The sequence below is a fragment of the Tauraco erythrolophus genome, chromosome 1 (genome assembly GCF_009769465.1).
Source record: "Tauraco erythrolophus isolate bTauEry1 chromosome 1, bTauEry1.pri, whole genome shotgun sequence".
Classification (NCBI taxonomy): domain Eukaryota; kingdom Metazoa; phylum Chordata; class Aves; order Musophagiformes; family Musophagidae; genus Tauraco; species Tauraco erythrolophus.
In genome coordinates this window covers 116,655,625-116,677,789 of record NC_141465.1, presented here as the reverse complement: position 1 = coordinate 116,677,789, position 22,165 = coordinate 116,655,625, and the positions used below count along the sequence as shown (strand labels likewise).

Below are 22,165 nucleotides of genomic sequence, written 5' to 3'. Positions count from 1 at the left end.
GTCCAAGCCTTTTGAAATCCCAGGGATCGTCATCATAAACAGTAAAATTCCATGGCAAAACACCTTTATGCACTTCATTGATTTCACAGCCACATATTAATTATACAAAGCCTTCAAGAAACCCTAGCATGAGGCTTATTTTCAACACTACTACAGCCGTGCCTCTAACATTTTGCACAGCTGCACATAACGCAGTTGGACTGCATGAGGATAAACACTGCAATGCATAACTTCAGCACAAACCATGATATATCTGTAGCCTTTCTTTATATTCACTTTTATAGTTCTGGAAATTTTGAATTTGGTAGGCACCACTAAACCAATTTATCCAACTTCTAGAGTAAAAAAAAAAGCAATAAAACTTCATTCACTTGCTCCTATAGCAATCCAAATAACTTTGTGTATTTTCCATTAAAAAAAAGAAAATCAGTCCAGATCTGAAGATAAAGAGAATCTGCTGCTGCCTAAGTGATTTAACAGCGTAATTTCACCAAAGTTTCTTTTAGGAACACAGGCAACCTTTTTCCTTTGGGTCAAGATAGCAACATTGTTTATAATGCAACATAGTAAAAATTACCAGAATCAAAAAATCTTTTCCTCTTGCATCCCCTTGCCAAGCCAGTTCACCATGCAGCCACTGAGGTGGGTGCAGTACCACCCTGTTTTGGTAGAGCCAAAGGCAGCACTGTACAGCTGCCACTCACCATTAAGTCCTAGAAATAGGTACATTTGGGGGTTTCCTTTTTTGGAGGCAGGGAAAGAAAAGAACAGGGATTATTTAAAATATTTCCTCCTGCCAGCTCTCCCCCATTTCTTAAATTCCCCATTCTAGCAACTACTCCCTATTCAACAGGATGTTTTAGACAGACTTTAAAGGAATGAAAAAGAACTGAAGACCCACATCTGACATCCTCCCTTCTACGCTGCATCTCCCAGTGCATACGCAGTTTCATGCCTCTCACACACCCCACCATGCATCAAAATCGCTCCGAATGCTACCACATTCCCTTTACCAGGTCATTGCCCCAGTACAGGCATTAGTTCCACTTTGTTTTGTTCTGGGGAAGCCAAGGAGACTTGGAAAGCAGGAAAGGAGATAGATATGAAGAATACATTTTCTCCTGGTAAAACAGAGAAGGATATGATCATCAAAATTCAGAATTCCACCTCTACATCAAGCCAGGACACAGAAGTGGAGACCTTATGTATATCTAATCCAGATAGACTTTTTAGTATTCAAATAGTGTCAGAAATTTATGAAAAGGAATATATTACTTAGCTGCTTGTGACAGCATCAGCCCAACTTAATAATCAAGAGAATTTCTTCCACCCTTCCATATGGAAAGCTGTTAATTAACTAATGAACACAGATTAGGATAACAACAATAAGACTCTTAGGAAGCAGGTTAAAGGGAAGACAGCAGTAGGTAGGGCCTGAAGAATTATCCAGATGGAGTTACAGACTAATGAAGCTCCCCAGCAGACGAATCTAGGAGCAGACACATAGCATTGTCATTGACGAGACAGAATAAAATATACGCATATGCCAATGCAACAGTGACACGTCAGATGAGCATAAAACATCATCTTGATTTAAAGATGAATACTCCCTCTGTGAAACAATCAGGGGAAATAAACTCTAAGCATGAAGAATCTCATTTCACTAGATTTTCACTTCATCAGATGCTATGTTTGCTTTTCGAAAATACCAGAATCTGTATCAATCCTCATATTCCTGTTCTCAACTCCTCACCCTTAGTACCATGTGTTTCAGGTATGCTCCATGCACGTTTGTTCTCAGCTTCTAGGTAAGCTTCATTAGCATGCTGCGCAATGCCGGTACTTACCTCCCAAGCTGTAATCTGAACCGTGTGCCTGTAAAAATGCATCAACCATACCAGTTCTTAAGCAAAAGGAGGAAAAACTATACATACATATGATGAAGTCTAAGTAACTTAGCAGTGCTCCAGAGAAAGATCTGGACTGTTTGGGCATAGTCCCCTGAAAACATCACCTTGCTGCTCTGAAGTAATAAAGAAAAGTACTGTTAAGTACTAGTATGAAAGGAATACAGAGGAATACCAAAATTTTACAGCCATCTAAATCCTCACGTACTCACATCACAAAAGAATGCAGTTCTGGTTAGTCCATCTCAAAAATGGTATCATAAATCTAAAAAGCTACAGAGGAGTACAGGGATGATTAGATATATGGGGAATCTCCCACATGAAAAACTGACAAGATCGTTCAGTTTAGCTAACAGATGACTGGAGGATGCAATATGATAAAGAGCTATAAAAATCACAAAGGATACTGTAGCAGAAAAATCAGAACAATGATCTCGTATTTCTCATAATTCAAGAAATTAATTAAATTATCAAACAGTAGGCTTCTCTCAAATAAAATAACATTGGGGGTTTTTCCAAAAACACCTGTTAAACTCACTACCAGACAAGTATAATATAAAAACTAGGAAAATAAAAAATACAAATGAATTCCAAAAACAACTGGAGACATTCGTGAAAGAAAAGCTGACCAACAATCATTAAACACAATGACAGTATCTTGAGCTCTTAAAACCGCTAATTCAAATAAGGTAAAGGGTATACTAGAGAAAGGATTATCCTTATTTTTCAGACCCTTTCTCTAAAGCAGCAGCAAGAGGCTGTCACTGGAAACAGAACTCAGCTAGGCAGATGTTTGGTCTAATCCAGACATAATATAGCACACATCCAGCTTGTTTTGCTGGGTGATGACTTGGACGACTTCAACAAATTCTCAGCACTGCAATGATTCACTTGTCTTCCGACAGGTAACGTGCTATAACAAAATCAGAGCTAGTCCATCTCTTCCTTTCACTCTTACTATTAGTCATGCCTTACAGTCTGAAAAATTGCCCTGCAACACAGACAGGCTGCAATGAGAAACTGAACATCCTCAGTCCTCAAGGAGGACTGTCATGGTCCTGAACTCCAAGAAAAGTAGGTTAAAAAAAAAAGCCAACCATACAAATTGTCAGAGTAGGTGATATAAACAATTAGTTCTTGGGTTTTAAGGATACTAATGTGCTCCCTTGTGCTCTTATTCTATAAGATTATCTCAATATCTGAAAGAGAAGTTTGTTTGACCAGTGTCAGACTACCCAATTTTAGCCTGAAATCTCCCTCAGAAGGGAAGGATAAGGCACAAACTAAGTAGTACCTTGAGAAGATGGTAATGTGTGGATCCCCACTGTTCCCAAAACAAACCACAGTGAAATGAGAACACTTACAAACTTCTAAAGGGAATTCTTCTGCAAAAGCCTTTGCTCAACTGTTCTTGAACCTGCTAATGCTACCCAGACCCATGTTGCACAGAACAGTTTAGGATGACAGGGACATCTGGATCTTACTTGGCTCAATCCCCTGCCCAAAAGAGAACTCACCGACCATGCTTACTGTGGTTTGGGTTTTTTTTTTTTGCCTTCTCTCCAGCTGGAATTTCCCTTTCTGAAACTTGTAACCTTGTCTTTTCACTGTGCACCTCTGAGAAAAGTCTGGCATTTCTAATATCAAGACAGTCTGACTTAGCAAGTAAATTGTACAGTGAAGGTATATGACACACTTGAGCCAACCTGACGGCTCACTGCTGCTAATAGGGGCAGTCCAGCCCTGTACATGTCCGACAACTTAATTTCAGCCCCTCCATGCTAGCTCTGCAACTGAAATGGCTGCACAGATAGCAAATTCATCTTGCTAACTTGACAGAAATCCATTCCCTTGTTTAATTCCTATGTCATCTCACCAATATTAATATGTTCATCACAGAGTCACATGGGAGAAAGTGGAGCTGCAGGCAGGAACAGAACAACCCCTTTTGGAGGGGGACGGGGGGAGACAAGCTATAACCTGTGACTTTAGATTTAGGTGTCACAGAACATCACATGCTAAAACATTTTAACCTGCTTTATTAAACTCCCATCAACAACTAAACAGTCTTACGCATGCTTCCTACTTCATCCTCTCACCTATGGGATGCCATTTACATTTTTTTCCTTAGTAATACAACCTATGTCTTCTCTCATCCATGAGAATAGCTATTAAAACAGTGCCTAACTGATACAAATTATATTCTGCATTAATTACCACCTGAGCTAAACAGAACATAATAGATAGGAACCACATACATACATAACCATACATTTGGTTAGGGGATGCCATGCCAGTTGGAAACAGAGGAGCAGTAAATTCATTCAGCTCATGCAGATGCTCGTGTATGGTCTTCACCAAGCCAAAGTCACACAGGTGAAAGGTGTATATCAGCCTACGGCACTGAACAGCCACACAGCATTTTACACTTTAAGTTACAAGGCACTACAGGGACCTTACTTCAAGTAAACACCCTTAGATTTGCTGGGAAGGAATTAAGTACCCAAGAAGTGCATACATTCCAATATAGCAAATACTCTCACACCACAGAAAACTGCCACAGGACCAGCATTCAAAGTCATATTTGGCAGCTAATGGCAACTCAACTTCATCTTTTATAACAACTCTTCAACTTACATAAAATTTCAATCGTTTTCCAAACTAAGCTTTGTGAACGTGGGCTTCCTAGAACGTGCTGAAAGGCATTACTAGTAACCAAGGAAAAGCATTTCTATACAGCTGCAGAGGAGCTTGGTGAGAGAACACATTGAATCATTCCAGTTTTCATACATTGCATGCCACGGTTTGCGAAGTCCATAAAGACCAGTGATTTATGAGATCAGAACTAACGTTATCTCTTATATGACATATAAGAGATATGTCATATGTCTTATATGACATATAAGCAGTTTTCCAAAGGAAAACTCGACTAATACAGAGCAATTACAAAAAAAAAAAAACACACTATGAAAATATTTATCAAAGATTGAGAGAGGTCATGGTAATCCATGCTTACCCTCAAGGAAAGTTAATTAAACACATTCAGGTTTTTTTATTAGCATGTCTGAATTCCTCTAGCCCATTACTCTCCCCCAAGACTCAGATTTCAGTTTGAAATCAAGAGAAGTATCACATACACCAACCCCATTCCCTGCTCCATCCTCAGATATGTTGCATCACCTTTGAAGCCTCCCTAGCCAACTGTATTATTTTGCATAGATTGCTACTCATCTCAGCTGGCACATGAAAATCCCACTGAATCCCTCCACCATTCCCTGCCCAGTTAAACCTTGCTGCCATCTATTGTCAGACCATTCGCAGCTCTGCCCTTTCCCATCACTCCAGGTACAGCTCCAGTGCAAGGTGTCAGCCTCTACATGACCTCCACTACTAGCACCAGTTTCACCACCCTCCCCCCAGATCCTCAGATTTTTACATAAGTACCTTTCTAAGCGATCCCACAAGTTCATTTGATCAGTTCACACCTCTTAACTGCTACACACAGTTACTTCTTGCCCTCATCCCCGAGTAGACGTTTTACCAGATTTTACCAAACAGTGCAGTCCTCTAGCTAAATTAAATTAAGATCGTCAGTGTTCAGGCGTAGTCCTGAAACATGATTCAGCCTTTGTTTTTCCACAGTTGCGAGTGAGAAAGAACAGGAGCAAAGCACATAACCCTTTCAGTCTCTGCGCTCCTCCTCTCCTTCGTCACTCCAACAACCTGGTGATTTTTGAGAAGAAACACAGAGCAATTACCCTAAGCAGTTCTCACAGCTCTTCTAGAGCCAAATCAGCTTAAAGCCTGATTCTGCGTCCTTAACCTCATGGGTAGCCTTAGTAAATATCTCTGGTTTATGCAGCTTCCTCAGGAAGAGCCATCTAACTAATGCTTGTTAGTTCAGTGTTGTCTATGAGACTTCCAAGAGCAGCTGTGGAAAAGAAAAAAGAAGAACAAGAAAAAGCTAATGACCACAACAAGTCAGCTTCATACTGTCAGAGGCTGGAGGGAGAGAGGAAGCTAGAAATTCAACACGGATCCTAACAACCATGTGCCTACAGACCTGAGACTCAGTTTTACCAGCAAGTTTAGCACCTATTTTTCAACAGAAAAATTTTTCAATTTTTCATACATTACCATAAAAGTTTTGCATCTTTTCACTGTAATAATATTTTTATTTACTTAAACTCCACATTAAGTTGCATTTCCCCTCTACGGCAGCAGGGCTTAGGCTACGGAGACTATGCCAACACAACTAGCATTAAGTTTTCTAGCACAGATGTGAAACTTTGGACATGTCACTCCATGTGCTATTAGTTTGATACTGAAAACTACCTAACCGCCAGCTTCCTTCCACACACGTGTTCTGTCTCATAATAACACTTATTACGTATTTCCCCTACGCAGTCAGACGCTTCTGGTAATCACAGCGACTGTGTTATTTTTAAAACTGAGATACATAGACACTATGAGAACGTCCCATAGTCTACACAGTCATGTTTCGCAAAGGCACGTATGAAACAAAAGCAACTCAAAGCTTAAAACGCATCGCTGTTTGCATACTTTGAGAAGTTTTTTCTCAAAGGATCGGTGCTTGTTGCTAAGCTGCCCGCCTTTAATTTCCTGTTTGGGAATACAGTCAATGTTTTTTAGGCTTTGATTTCCCAAGGAATAACACACAAGTATTTTGATGAGGACACCCGTGAGTAAAATGAAACGCCTGTTGCTTCACAGTCAGGCTGCTTCAGCAAGACAATAAACTCACAATCATTCGAGCTCTGGTCATTGATCAATTATCGATACCAGGCAAACTTTCCTACTGTTTGCTTGGTTCGCGTGAAATCTCTTTGATACCGACAACTTCAAAACTTTGTTTCTGTTGGAATCACACTTCGGTAAGACAAATTTTGCGTGAGGAAAGCTTTAAGCTAGTCATTTTTAGAAGATCTGCAAGTAAGGCCTGTAAACAACAGCGGCCAACATACAGCTTTTCATTCAAAGGAACAAAAAACTTTCACAAGGACATGCGACCGGGACATTTGAGCATCAACAGTCGCGATAAACGTTTAGCTCCATCACAATCCTGATCTTCGCCGCGCGGACTTTCTCTTCCTTGCCACCATGGAAGGCAGCACGAACAGTTAACTGCTAATAAAAAGACCGGGGCGTGAAGCACCACGGAGCGCTCTGCTTCCACGCCGCAGCAGCACCGTGAGCCTCCGGCTGCCCCGTGCTCCGCCACTGGAAGGAAAACTCTGGAAAGGAGCGGCGCTCAGCCCGCAGTTGGCGGCACTTCTGAGGTCGCCTCCGCGCTGCCGACGGAGCCCCGCTGCCCGCGCCGGGGACAGGGCACGACCTCCCACCGCCGCCGGGGGAAGCGCCCCGGGGCCCCGGCCCCCGCCGCGGGGAGGGAAGAGTTGCCGACCGGCAACTTCGGCGCGGGTTTCCGCGGTGGACAATGGCGGTGCGAGGGGCTAGGGGCGTGGGGTACAGGACGGGACACCCCGCCGCGGCGGGGAGCTCGGCGCGCCGGCTGCCTGCCCGGGGAGGAGCAGAGCGGGCGGCACATGGAGGACCGGCGCGGCGTGCGCGGCGGGGGCCGAGCCCGGCTGCGGGGTGACAGGGACAAGCCGGTGCGGCGGCGGCCGCCCGGGCAGCGGGAGGAGGCGGGGAGGGGGCGGCGGAGGCGCCGCACCCCGCCGGGCTGCGCCCCGAGCCCCGCGCCTGAGGGGTCGAGGGCGGCGGGAGGTTCCGCGGGTGGCGGGGAAGGGGGAGGGGGGGGGGGGGGCAGGGGCCGGCGCGGGCGCCCCCGCCGCCAGGCGCCGCTCCGGGCGCGGCGCGTGCCGCCGCCCGCCTCACCATCAGCACTTTGGCCGCGTTCTCCAGCTGGGCGATCACCTCCGGGCCCCCCCCCGCCGCCGCGGCCGCCGCCATCATGGTCTCTCTTCAATGACGCGCCATGCGCTGCATTCTGGGACGAGGCGGCCGCGCAGCCAATCCCGGGCGCGGCGCGGACCGGCCCGGCCCCGGCGCACGGGCGGAGCGGCGGCTCTGCCGCCGCAGCGTGACCGCCGGCCGCCAGCCGGGGGGGGCCGTGCGGCGCGGCCGGAGACAGCCCCTACCCCTGCGCGCCGCGCACCTTCTCACCTCCCCACCTCCCCTCCCCTCCCCTCCCGCCCGCCTCCGGGGCGGGCCCGGCCCGGTCCGGCGCACGCGGCGGGGCGTGCGGAGCTGCGGGGCGGAGCCCGTCGTCGCCGCCGGTTCGAGGCCGCCGCACCTGCCGGGCCCCGCGGCTGCGCCCGCTCCGCGTGTGGGCGGAGGAGCGCTCCAAGGCCTCCTGGGCCGCGCCAGGGAAAGCTGGCTGAGGCGGGAGCGTCGGGAGCGCGGGGTGAGACCGGAGCGCGGGACTCGTTTGGGTGCTGCCCGGTTCGGTCGCGTTCACCGCGCCGGTGAGCTCGGGTGTTGGTGAGACCGCGGGCAGCAGCTGCTCGCGGTCCCTTGTGTTCAGCGGTGCTTGCAGGTTTTTAGTGGGATGAGAAGGATTAACTTTTAAATCACAGCTCAGAAAGTGATGGGGAGTGGAGAAGGTGTCTGGTGTCTTTACAAATGAGACTGCTTTCTGGCAGGCAAAAATAAAAAGTCAAGGTTTAAAACTGATCTAAAATATGTTTTTCTTCCACGTAACTCCATCTGGAGCTCACTTTACGTTGTTGGATGTGAGTTACAGGACAGCATCACCTCTGAAAAATGTGCTGGAGAAAACGTTGTTACGTTGTTGTACACCCGTAGGAGCAAAGGACACTAGGATTATGCCTTCACTGGTGTTTCATTTTGGTTTAGAAGCTTGTCTTTTAAACAAATCTGATGGTTTCCAGTTCAGTTTGCATGCTGGAGCAGACTTGAAGCTTTGATACCCTCAGATGGACCTAAATTGGAAGATCTGCAACTACCAAGGAGTATTCGAAACATGCAGGACCAGACTAGATATCATTCAGTGTAAGTCCCTCACTGTGTGGACCACTGAGCAGCATCAGATCCGACTAGACGACTACACTTGACTTAACAACAGTCAGGTATTTCCAACCGTATATCCCCCGTTCTCCCAACCTTGAGAAGACATTAGCTGACCTCTAGTGCTGATGTTATGCAAAGTGTGGAACATAGTGGCCAACTGAGCAGGCTGATTGGAGTGTTGAATGCTCACAGTCTGTTCACATAAACCGAGTGTAACTGTCCAGGTGATACAATGTAATAGCCAAAGGCAGAAGGAAATGGGATGACAGCAAGAAATACATTTTACCTATTCAAAAGAAGAATGAAAGCATTTTTCTCCCAAGAAGTGGCAGCTTTCACTGATGAAGGGGGCATGGCAGTGCTCACTACTAAAAAAGACTGGAAGTAGCAATAGAACCATGTAAAAGATTGATTTTGTGGTTTCCCTAGGATGTAATGTAATTCATGCTAAAACATTAAATGTATTTCAGGGTGACATTTAACGTCACTGTTGAAGAACTAGAGGAGATCAGCAGGGCTGCACTGAAAGGAGAGATGAGTATAAGGAAAATTGAACTCACAGTCAGAGATGGAGGAGTTCAAAGGTAGTGAAAGTGTGACAGCATGCTTAAGTCCTGAAGTGTGTTTATTGGGCAAACAGTGCAATGTGCAATGAGTCTTACTCTGAAGAACAGTAAAACAAGATCTAGAGACTTAGAAGTTTGTGTACAAAGAGATAATATAAAAAAACCTCTGAAGATTATGGGAAAAGTTGGTTTAAAGAATTCTATGTTCAGTAAAGGACTACTTCATTTGAGTATTTGTGTACTTGTAGCTTGTATTCTGTCTGGTTTAGCCTCAGATGGCAACTAAGCACCACACAGCTGCTTGCTCACTTCTGCTTCCCCTGAACCCCCTCCCTCAGTGTGGTGGAGAGGAGAAAAATGTGACAAAAGGCTGGAGGGTTGAGATAACAGGGAGGGATCACCCACCAGCCATGGCCCCAGGCAAAACAGACTCCATGTGGGGACAAATCAATTAACTCTGTTACCAGTCACTTCAGCGAGGATAATGAGAAACAAAGCCAGATTTTAAAAACACCTTCCCCCACCCCTCCCTTCATCCCAGCTCTACCTCCTCCCCCCAGCGGCACAGGGGACAGGAATGGGAGTTGCAGGTACATTTGTCACAGCTGTTTCTGCTGCTCCTTCCTCAGGGGGAGGACTCCTTACACTCTTTCCCTACTCCAACATGGGGACCCTTCTCACAGGAAACAGTTCTCCATGAATTTCTCCAACCTGAGTCCTTCCCATGGAATCCAGTCCTTTACCCATCAAACTGTTGTTGACAACAGTTGGCAACAAACTGGCCTTGTCTCTAACTCTGTCTCCTGTGTGGGCCTTGCCTCTGACTCTGTCTTCTATTCCTGGCTAGACTTTCTGGCTGCATCCTGGACCTGACTTATTTTCTTGCCTTGCCTCAGACTCTCAAGAAGACCTGTCACCAACCCAGCCCAGCCCAATCCTGTGGGACTGCACCCTGCTTGGTGAGGGCACTGCCCTGCCTGTCCTGTGGTCAGCCTCCATTCCCAGCTTATCCACCCTCATGGAGCGGCCATGCTCTTGTTTTCCATGAAACAGTCCACCAGAATCTCCAGATTCCTTTTTCAGTCAGTCATCAGTCTATACCAACCCTAACCATTCTATGATTCTATACTGCTGTGGTGGTTATTCCATCTCAGGTAGGGTATGACACCTTAGGATCCGCCTGTTGGTTCCCTGAATAGGCACAGTGGTTTGATCAACCTGTATCTCTCCCTTCTGCCCCTGAAGTTGTCTATTTGAGCATACTTCAAAAATAACATGTTCATTAAATCTACCATTTCTTCACAAATGTGTACAATACGTGCAGACAAAATCTTGCATTTTACCATATCCTCATCAGGTGCATCTTGCCCTCATTTCCAGTGGAAGGACTGAGCGTATAATCTGCAGTAAAATTGAATGTGTTCAAGCAGTCACATTTTCTCTCAGCTACATTGCAATCTCGATGTTCTTTTGGCTAGTCCTAGAAAAGCTGATTGTTCATTTATCTTGTCAGAGTGAATGCTGAAGCTATTTCTGCTGTTGGCTAAAAAAGATGCATCACGTTCTTCCTTAATGCTTCCCTCTTTTGTGGTGTTAATACTCTTAAAATAGTTCAAAGCTTTTGGACTCACTGCCAGAAAAAAAAGTGTTGCCGGTAATGGAGCCTGTGCTTCCTCCTCAAGCAGCCCTTTTCTGGCTTGCTTTCTTCCATGGCCGAAAATATCCAAATAGTGCTAGTTTTGGATAAAGATTAAAATGTTAAGGCAAATGAGCCAACCATTTGTAGTAAAACAGTTATGAATTAGGTTTTTTTTGCTTATTTTTTGGTTTTCTTTAAATATGTGTTGATTGGACAGTCCTGTGCACACACACAGTAACACTAGGAAAGACCTGTTGTAGTCAGGAGCATCCGACAAAGTCTGAGGTAAGGAAATAGAAGTGACTGAGCACTAAGTTAAATGAGATAAGGAAATCAAACTCAGTAGGGAAATGGATCACTAATACGCAAGAGCCGTGACAATTGGCAGCTTGCAAGTGGCAAGCTTGGGAGGAATTAATGTTTCATCATTGGTTAGACAGAAGCTTTCAGAGCCATCCTTTCCTATCAGGACATGCATCTTGATTTATTTCATATTCTTGGTTTCTTGGTGTTCTTAAGACTGTTTCCTGACTGTTTCCCAAATATGTTCAAGAGATCTCTTCCTATATAGCCTGCACTTATTTTTCCAGTAGACTTCATTTCTCTGGCCAGGCCATCCAGTTTGTTTCCTTTCCCACGTGCCTTTTTCCTAACATCTGCCTTCACTGGCTGGATTTCTGCAACAAATCCTGCAACAAACCGTGCAACAAATTCAGCAAATAAATTGCAAATAAATTCTGCAATAAATTCCTGCAATACTTTCTGTTTTATTGGTGGCTTTTAACCAGCACATAGCAGAAGTCTGTTCAGAGTAGTGTCTCCGGTACTAGCTATTCCAGCTGTGGTAGTCTGTGATGCTCATCTCCAGTGACACAGGAGATCTCCCAACGGTGTGAACTACTTGACAGGGTGTCGTGGTTTAACCCAGCTGGCAACTAAACATCACACAGCCGCTCACTCACCCTCCCCCATCTCTGGGGAAAGGGGAAGAGAATTAAAGGGGAAAAGGGAAGGAGACTCAGGTTGAGAAAAGAACAATTTAATAATAATAATTTTAAATTAATAGTGATAAAATAAAAATAATAATATATAAATATATATATTGATAATAATATATACAAACAAGTGATGCACAGTATAATTGCTCACCACTTGATGACCAACACCCATCCCATCTCGTCCTGGCAAACAGTCCTGAAACAGATAAGTTCCGACACCACAATCCCAGACAAGCGAGAGACCTGAAAAGTGAGTGAGAGAGAGACCTCCAAGAGACCAAGAGTCCAAGGGAGCCCTCAGAAGAGAGTTCCCAAGCTTCCCGGCCAACCCTTACCTGTATAGTGGGCATGACGCTGCATGATATGAATATTTCATTGGCCAATTTGGCCTTCAATCCTAAATCTAAGTTCAAATCATAAGGGCAGTTGTGGACTCTCCATCCCGGCCATGCATCCCCCCAGCCTGTTGTGCTCCTGCACACTGGCAAAACATGGGAAGCTGAAAGGTCCCTGATGTCTCAGTGCCAACTATAAACATCAGTGCGCTATCACCATTCTTCTCCTAAGGAATCTCAGACTAAATCCAAAACACAAAGCTCTTATAGCTGCTAAAAAGAAAAACTAACTCTGTTCCAGTCAAAACCAGGACATAGGGTCACTTCAAACGATGCTGCTTAATTCCTTCAGACACCCCGGCTAGATTTCTATACGAGTGGCCTTAGTCAAGGTGCATAGACACATAAGTCACTGTTTCCCTCTTGAGCAAAAGCTTCTGCCAAAATTATCATAAGCAAGTCTGGTAGTGCCAGTCAATGCTGTTGGTCAATGCTTCCTATTATGAACCCAGTTCTCAATTGCGTTTAAGTTGGGCAAAGTTTAAAATTTTGGGAATATAGATTTCTGTGCAAGATGTTACAAGCTTAAAGAATACACACACTTACACTAAAATGGTGTTCACTTGTGAGAACAAAGCTGGGAAAAATGAAGTTGAAAGATTGAACTGAGGCTTTTGCAGAAAGCAGTTTTATTTGAAAAATGGGTTTAATGCTTGAGAAAGAGCAAAAATTTGATTGGAAGGTGTTTCTTCTCATACCCGATAATTGACCTGTGTTTGGCCACGTTTGAACTAATAAACAGAGAAGGCTCACACGTGCTTGATTTGATTAAGCAAACGTAGCCTGCAGATTTCCCTTCTCAATGACAATACATCTTGATGTTCACAGAGGGTCTCAGAACAATCCTTTCCCTCACAGCTCTCAGGCATGTCTGGATGGCATGTCTCATCCTCCAGAGCATGCTGCGGCCCCTCACAGCTTTTGGTTCTGGCTGAAGTCTCTGCAATCGCCATCCACTTCTCCCTTACTCCTGCTTTCCTTCAGGGCGCAGAGAATGGTACTCTTCCTGTTATTCCCCAGATTCTTTTTTGTGAATAAGTTAAGATTCAGCTCTAAATCAGAGTTCTGTGAGAAAGGCAGCTTGTCCATAGTAGGAACCTTATCATTCTTCTTGAGGAGGTGCAGGATGAATCAACATGATTAAGCAGATTCTAGGAATTCTGGGAGCGTACCTGTCTTTGCCTGCCCGTACTTGCATTGCTCTGGTGAGGGGCTTAAACCAGGCTTCATATTTTTGCTGTATGTCTATTTTATGGGGCTTAAATTGATTTCTGGGGTCTATTTGTAGCAGCACTGAAGATCTACAACTGCAAGTAAAGACAAATGAGAGCTTCATTGGAGTAATTAAAAATATACTTACTTGATATCTGAAGAAGTGTTTGTTCCTTCAGATGTTCACACTCTGCATTAGACATCGTCTCTTCAGTGTATTTCTTACAAAGCAGCAGTACACAATGCTGTGAAGCTAGATTAGTCATTCAAGTAATTAATTTCAAGCTCTTAGTTTTGCGGAGAGTGGAGTTTCACTAGGAATGGAGCGTGTCATGAATGGGGTTAACTGAGAAGAGGTAAAATATTAGGCATTTAAGTGAGCAACCTCCACATTGTGAGACTGGGTCTTACTGGAAAGAAGATATGAACCATAACCGCCAGTGGTACACAGATAGAAATACAGGGGATAAGAATGAGGTTACAGAGAATCGGTGCATTTTGTAGTTGTGTGTGTGCAGTACCTGTGACACTGTCAGAGCAGTGAATAGTGACACTGTGACAGTGGCCAGGAGCAGTCACAGCACATCCAGAGCAATGGTTGAGTCACCACAACAGTGGCTCTGGTTCAGTCCGTCAGCAGCCTGCAGAAGCAGAATTCAGGATGTCAGACACATGGATGACTGAGTCACACTCAGTGTTTATTAGACTAATATTCTGCCCAGGAATTGAGGCACATGCCTCACACTTAATTGGGCTTTTCACAAGCAAGGCAGTACATTGGAGTAGATAAGATTGACACCAAGAGGCAAAATGTCAATAGGAGAAAAAGCTGCAGGTTAGCTGGACAGTGTCACTAGATCTAGACTTTTGGCATCTTGGGATACTTATTCCTGTATTTGAAGCTGTAATAGTAAGAGCATAAGCACTGTCTAAAACAAGTGAGTGCATTAATTGTTTTACAGGAAACATGCTATATTTGGTTTTGTATCTGCTTATGTTCTGTTTCTTCACGGCTCTGCTTGTCTAGCAACCACCGTGACAGCTAGCACTTCAGGGTACCAAGAAAGGGGGAGCTGAATTTAACAGTCACTAAGTTTAGCTATTTTGACCTTCAAAGTTATCTTTAGGATTTATGACTGGTTGACCAGAACATGTTGCTTTTGATTCACGCTTGGAAGTTTATCAGCAGTAGCTTACACTAAGTATTTGGAAAACGTGTGCTTCCCTTCACACAACCTCTGTGCTGCCTCTGCCATGGTCCTCTCTGTTATTCAGGGACACTTTACTGGTGCACTAAATGGTAAGGTGATAGTTTCAGCTAGCTTGTTTTCATCCTGTCTGTAACAAACACTTTAAATTCTTCATCCAGCAGATATCTATGTTCAAGCACACAAAATGCCAACTCCGATTGCCAGCTTACTGCTTCTTTCATCTCAAGACTGTTGTGAAGGCAAACTTGCCAACCCAAAAGGGATCAGTGCAGCACCAGGATATTTTAGGCCACTGTCTCTAGACACTTGTTTCATATAAGTGTCATTGACTCAAGATTAAGTCATTCTTTTGATTAGCACAGGCTACAGCACTGACACTTTAGTCTCTCCTCTGAAATCATTCTGTTCTGGCCCTGCTCTAAAGATGCCTTCAAAGGGCTTTCTGCTCCTAATAGTTAATTCCCAAGGCCATTTGCTGAGGAAGTGGCTTTTCCTTCCTCTCAGCAGCTTACAAGTCACAGTCAAGTTCTCATTGGTCCAGCATAGCAATCAAGGACCTGAGTGGAAGTCCTCAGCAAGACCCTTAGGTAAGACTTACCATCTCAGTACTAGGGGAATTCATAGGCCTAATCTGGATGTCTGACTCTCCCCATGTGTTATATAGACACAAAAGAATGGGGTTTGGAGAAACTGTCAGGTGAAACATCTGTGCTAGCTCACAGAAGAAAGTGCCAAGGAAGCCTTTGCAGCTTAAAACACGCACACATGCATAGAATGAATCATAGAATCATAGAATGGTTTGGGTTGGAAGGAACCTCAAAGATCATCTCGTTCCAATCCCCCTGCCATGAGCAGGGACACCCTCCACTACAGCAGGTTGCCCAAAGCCTCATCTAACCTGGCATTGAACACTTCCAGGGATGGGACATCCACAACCCCTCTCAGCAACCTATTCCCAGGTTGTTTTGCATGCACTTGTTTTACTTATAGTTTTTGGTTTGTGGTTTTTTTTTTGTTTTACTTATAGTATTTGGAAACACTGCTTACTACTTTGGAGGTTTCCCTTAAGCACCTCTGACACAAGCTGAGAACTTTTACCCGAAAGTTTTCCTCCTGGCTGCAGAAATACCATGGAGTATTGCGAGTTGGTTCATCATCTATCCATTTCCTATTTTGAAGACAGTCAGGGGAAAGAAAGCTCATAAGTCAGCTGACCTGTCCTCTGTACAATTGCCATAGGCGTGTGTCATGTAAAGAAATCAATTGTAGTAGAGAAAGAAAGGTCCAGTAGTTAGCTGGACATAGGCTATCTAAAGGTAGTTAATTTCTGAGGTCGCAGCAGAAATAAGTAGCAGGAATCATAGTTTAATTTCTCAGCATTTCTGTTCCATATACAGAAGAGATAAGTAGCAGAAAACAACTGCCAGCTGCAGATTCTCTAATAGCTGGAGGGGACACAGGCAGAATGATCATTACATATCATCAATCTGCTGCTTCAGCTTGGGTCTGTAGCTTGCACGAGCTCCCCAAAAACCAAATGACAGAGTACAGTGCTTATCTGAGCTTATGCTAAGGATGAGGAGATTTTTCAGCTTTGGCAGTTCCTGAGTAAACAAGGATTTTCAAAGGATTCCTTGCTCCCCTTCCTTGAGTTGTATGGAGGGAACATAACAATGTGCCTTAGAAAGAGATTCCTGGGTGATGGGTTAGTATGAACAGTGGGCATCACTGTTACCCGCCGTGTTTCCAGGGTGGATAACCACTGTCACCATGGTTTTGAAAGTCTTTCCTCCATTTTGCACCTCCCTGATGGCTCCTGCAAGACTGCACTGCCAGAAATGGACTCTTCTTGTCATTCTGAGGTGGATTTAACTGCTTTATTGAAAACATTAGTATTAATTTTCCTGGTGTGTTGAGACATTAGAAAGATCCTTTAGCAGCTCCAGTTATACTAGATAGTCCAAACATTTGCTAGCCTTACCAGAGATTAATATTGTCCTTGGATCTATGACAGCCTAATGAAGTCAAATAGGAAAAAAATATTGTATATCATCTCAGAGAGGAACATGATAAACCAGAAGTGCCTTACTGTTCTAAGTTTAAGCCCCTCACATTGCAGAGTCACGTGCAGCCATGCATACGCTAACAGTGTCTAAGGCAAGTTAAGTTTCTTGTCCTCACATCTCTTATTGAACAGCTATTCCAGAGTTTGACTTTTGAGAGTTGTAAATCCTTCTGACTTACAGCTTATTTACTTTTGCTGTATTTGCTGCTGGTTTACTGGCATAGGGATAGATATTGTCCTTTATCCCAATTAGATTTTATTCCTGCCTCATGTTTATTCTAGGTATTCTTAGAAAGTTGTGTTGCCCTTATTCTTCGTATTGTGAGTTCATATAGAATTAGAAGAGTTTTCATCCCATAAATAAGTTCCTTCACATAAACAGCACTTCTCCTGTCCTAACATGAGTTGATCTATCTCAAAAAATGACCACCAGAATGATGATACTCCAGACTACGTTTTAGAAGGGCTTTGCTTTTTCCTTAGCGCTGTTGAAAACACATAGACCAAGGTTATAAAATTGCCTCCACTAGTTTCACATCTGCATCATTTTAGTGCCTTAGTCATCCCAAAATCATCTGATATGCTCACAGACATTACAGCAGGAATTTTAGGATGTTAGTTTCAGAAGTCTTACAGTAAAAAACTTCATATCATTTCTGTCACTCTATGCATCAAAGTAATTTAGTTTTTCCTTTTACATTACTTCTAATATGTATCTGAATACTATTTATGTGCTCTACTTTTTGTTCTCAAGCCACTTGTAAAAGTATTAAAATTGGGTCTATTTATAGGCTTTCCACCCCTAGACATGCCCCTTTGAAATGCAGTCTATATGGCAGAAATACCATCTCTACTTTTCAGCAGCAGCCCCTTAGGGATGTCACTGCAGATTGTCAGTGCTAGAATCAGCTCTGCGTAGGGCAATTCATATAAACAACTATAAAGAATTTCCTAATCCTTCTAATAAATTCAGAACAGGAATTCCATTTTTCTCCATCTTGAAGGAGGGTCTTGGCTGTCTCAAGCAGCTGTAGATAATTTTAGATTAATCACCCTTTCCAAAGTTATACCCCCATCCTATTTATGTACTCAACTCCCGTTTATGTACCCAGCCTTTCCTAGTGGGAGCTTTCTGAGACTCCCCAGCCAGCCCCTCCATCAACAGCTGAAAGTCCTGATTTTGCTTTGCTTTCTCTAGTTTGAGGTCTGGCAAATTAGTGAGTACCTCAATGGCCAACTCTGTGGCTTTAGCTGAAGACATCAGTCAGCAAATCCTTTTACTGACACTCTACCTCTCTCGTATGTCAGCATGAGGGAACTAGGGGATAGGTATTTCAAGCTGTTTTTCCTAGGTTAGTTTTTTCTTTGGTTACCCAGGCTTGGTGTTCCAGTTCTGGGAGGTCCATGGACAAGTCTCTCAGCTTCTCTTTGGTTTTCGAGGGGAGTATTGCAAGATTACAGTTCTTCCCACAGTTATCTTACCTTATTCCTGTTAGAGGTTTTCCCCTGGAAGTGACCAAACAATCCTGGGGGACTGCAACTTCTTGCCTGTCATTTATATGTTTCCGGTGCTGTTCATTCTTTTGATCGGTCCATCTAGCATACACTTATTTTGCTGCTGAGACACTAGACCTACTTCATGACTACTGTAAGCTGCCACTGACAAGAATCATAAAATTGTTTAGGTTGGAAGAGACCTTTAAGATCATTGAGTCCAGCCATAAACCTAACACTGCCAAATCCACCACTAAACCATGTCCCTAAGCACCACATCTACACGTCTTTTAAATACCTCCAGGGATGGTGACTCAACCACTTCCCTGGGCAGCCTGTTCCAATGCTTGACAACTCTTTCAGTGAAGAAAGTTTTCCCAATACCCAGGCTAAACCTCCCGTGGTTCAACGTGAGGCTGTTTCCGCTTGTCCTGTCAAAATGGATGGAAAGTTAGTTATTAATGGATTGCTCTTTATGGCTCTAGAAGCTTTCAGTCAAGATCCTCTCCTCCTATTTTCTTTCCAATACAATCCATTCTAGTTTTCTGTCTGATAGATTCCATTCTAGCAATCTTAACTAATAATTCTCTGTGGGACAATGGAATGACTTTTTTTGAACTTCAGAAAACCTAATCTGAAATAAAACAACAGTTTGACCCTGCAGTTTTTTCAGTTCTTCAAAATAAATGCACAAGTACATGAGCATTCCCATTCTGGTATAGATCTTATACAGATCTAATACTGTACCTTATACCTAGAAGTGACGAGAATCTTTTCCAAAGACAGAAGACATTTTAGTATTAATTTTTGAGTATAGAAATATACAACGGCACTTGTGAAATTTTACCATCCTTGCACATAGTTAATCCTTTTGTGTTTCTTAAATTTTTGTCCTCAGAAAATTGCTCAGAGTAGAACTCTGTTATTAGTACAGTGTGTAGACTCCCTCAAAAGTACCCCTGCACATTTTGCTCTTTTCATCTCCATGAAAAACGAAAAATTTGAAAGAGGCTCTGGTACTGGGTGAAAGGTACCAAATGGAGATATTCCACAGATGTGTTTAATATTGTAATGTATTCCCTGACCATTGGAACATTCAACATGCTTTCATGGCTATGCAGCATGTTTACCAGAGGCATTCAATAAGCTGCCTATGTTCATAGATAGGCTGAGAGAGTTGGGGCTGTTCAGCCTGGAGAAGAGAAGGCTCCGGGGTGATCTTATAGCAGCCTTCCAGTACTTAAAGGGGGCCTACAGGAAAGCTGGAGAGGAACTTTTTACAAGGGCGTGTAGTGATAGGACAAGGGGCAATGGCTTTAAATTGAAAGAGGGCAGATTTAGTTTAGATCTAAGGAAGAAATTTTTCACTCTGAGGGTGGTGAAGCACTGGAACAGGTTGCCCAGAGAAGCTGTAGATGCCCCATCCCTGGAAGTGTTCAATGCCAGGTTGGATGAGGCTTTGGGCAACCTGGTGTAGCGGACGGTTTCCCTGCCCATGGCAGGGGGGTTGGAACTAGATGATCTTTGAGGTCCCTTCCAACCCAAACAGTTCTATGATTCTATGATTCTATGATTCATGCACAGATGCTTTTCTTGAGCTGATCAAATTAATTTAAACCCTTTGAAGGTGTATGGGTAGTTTACATTTTTGTCTCCAGTGTTTATTGTTTTTGTCACTACTGAATTTTCATTTCATATCATGCTATCCATTCATATATTCTTATTAAATCTCTCTTAAGTGTCATGGCCTGTGCCTGGTTTGGTTTGTTGTTTGTTTGTTTGTATTTAATAATTAATTTACTTGTACAATCTGCAGATTTTTTACCTAATATTTCCCCTTTCAGATGGTGGTATCTTGAACAATAATGGAATTAATACACAAACTTGAAGCACCTGTTCTTAAATTTTACCAGTTACAGCAAAAATCTCTTTTAGGTTTTTGTATTTTTAACCAGTACCTTTTTATTACATTATTCGAATTCTCATTTCCGGGCCACTTAATTTCTTAAACAGCCTCCTGAAAGACTAAATAAATATAAATTACCTCCTCCTTTTCCATCATTTAATCACAATTTTTAAGTAATACTATGAGATTGCTGGAACATGATTGCCTTGTACAGAAAGCCTGCAAGTTAAACATTAGCATAGCATCTCATTATTTTATAGGGATTTTTGCATTCTCTTTAAGTACCATTTCAACAAATTTGTCAGATACATATAAAAGGTTTTCTGATCTATGATCTTCAAGATCCAACTCGGAGTTGTTTTACAAAGCAGATACAATCATCGCCAGCCCCTGAATGCTTTAGTGCTACAACTGATTTAGGAGATAGATTGACACAATGGCTGGGGGTTAAAGATGAATGCTATGAGCAGTATAGAATTATAGAATCATAGAATGGTTAGGGTTGGAAGGGACCTTAAAGATCATCTAGTTCCAACCCCCCTGCCATGGGCAGGGACACCCTCCACTACACCAGGTTGCCCAAAGCCTCATCCAACCTGGCCTTAAACACTTCCAGGGATGGGGCATCCATAACTTCTCTGGGCAACCTGTTCCACTGCCTCACCACCCTCTGAGTGAAAAATTTGTCATGACAGGCCAGACTGTACTAATGAATTTTCCTGCAGTGGTAGAGCTAGTTTTATTTTGGTTGCACGGATCTTTTTCAGCAAGAGGGACACTTCAGGCAGTCCCCACCCTGACCATCCAGACCCCATCCTTCCAGCCACCCCATTTCCGTGTGCTCCTTCACCATGCCAGCATGACTGTTCATGTCACCATGCACTGAAGTGGTTCAGAAAACTGATCCAGCTAAGATTAGCAGCCTCTCTTTTACTGGGTTATTTTTTGGCTTAAGCCCTCTGCTCTAAATTTGCTGCCTGGTTGCACAATTAGGCCAGCACAACCGACGGGGCATCGCAGGGACGGCGGGGAGCAGCAGCACTGTCAAGCCCGGCTTCAGCGGGCTTGCCGTGAGCTGGGTAATCCTCACCTACACAAATCCAACAAGCAACGTTTGGATCTTCTTGTTGCTTCTCAGCTGCCCCCAGCACGGTTCTAGCACAACCATTTGTGAGGCTGCGCAGTGATCCATGCTGGGGGAAACTTGTCTAACCAAAAAAAAAAAAAAAATCCAGCATTTCTGTTGGCTTATTTTTCAGCAAGATTAGTTCCCCAAGCTGGAAATTTCCATGGTCACACAAACAACTCTCCTGCAAAGAGGGTGACATGGGGCTGAAAAGTCAATGCAGTGTGTTCGGATAATACAGATCCTGAACATCAAGTCACAAATTTGGTAGCCCAGCAGCCTAATTAAGTAGTCTAATCTGCCCCCCAAAATGCTACCCATTGAGGAAAGAAAAATAACAATCTCATAATGGAGATATGTTTTGTATGCTACACATTTCGATAATTTGCTTCCCAAATACCATGGGATTGGCAGAATGACTCTTACTCCTTAGGGGTTGGATTTGGTTTGGGGATTTTGGGGAGCATTACCCTTAGAAGCATGCTTGATTATTTAATATATGAAAAACTACCAAGTTTAAAGTCAACCCTTAATGAAAAACCTCGGTGAGCAAATAACCACTGTCAAATTTAAATTTTGGAAATAATTGTCCTATGCAATCGAAATTAGTAGGTAAGAGACGTGCTTTGGAG

At 43.6% G+C, this 22,165-nt stretch overlaps 1 protein-coding gene across 1 annotated transcript in view; it reads right to left on the bottom strand.

The window, feature by feature from the left end:
* Nucleotides 1-7,844, bottom strand: part of XPO4 (exportin 4) — an 81,338-nt gene extending 73,494 nt beyond the window's left edge. The window contains exon 1 of the mRNA XM_086621545.1: nucleotides 7,767-7,844. Within this exon, the coding sequence (XP_086477671.1) occupies nucleotides 7,767-7,844 (78 nt within the window). The remainder of the gene's footprint in view (nucleotides 1-7,766) is intronic.
* Between the last annotated feature and the right edge of the window lie 14,321 nt (nucleotides 7,845-22,165).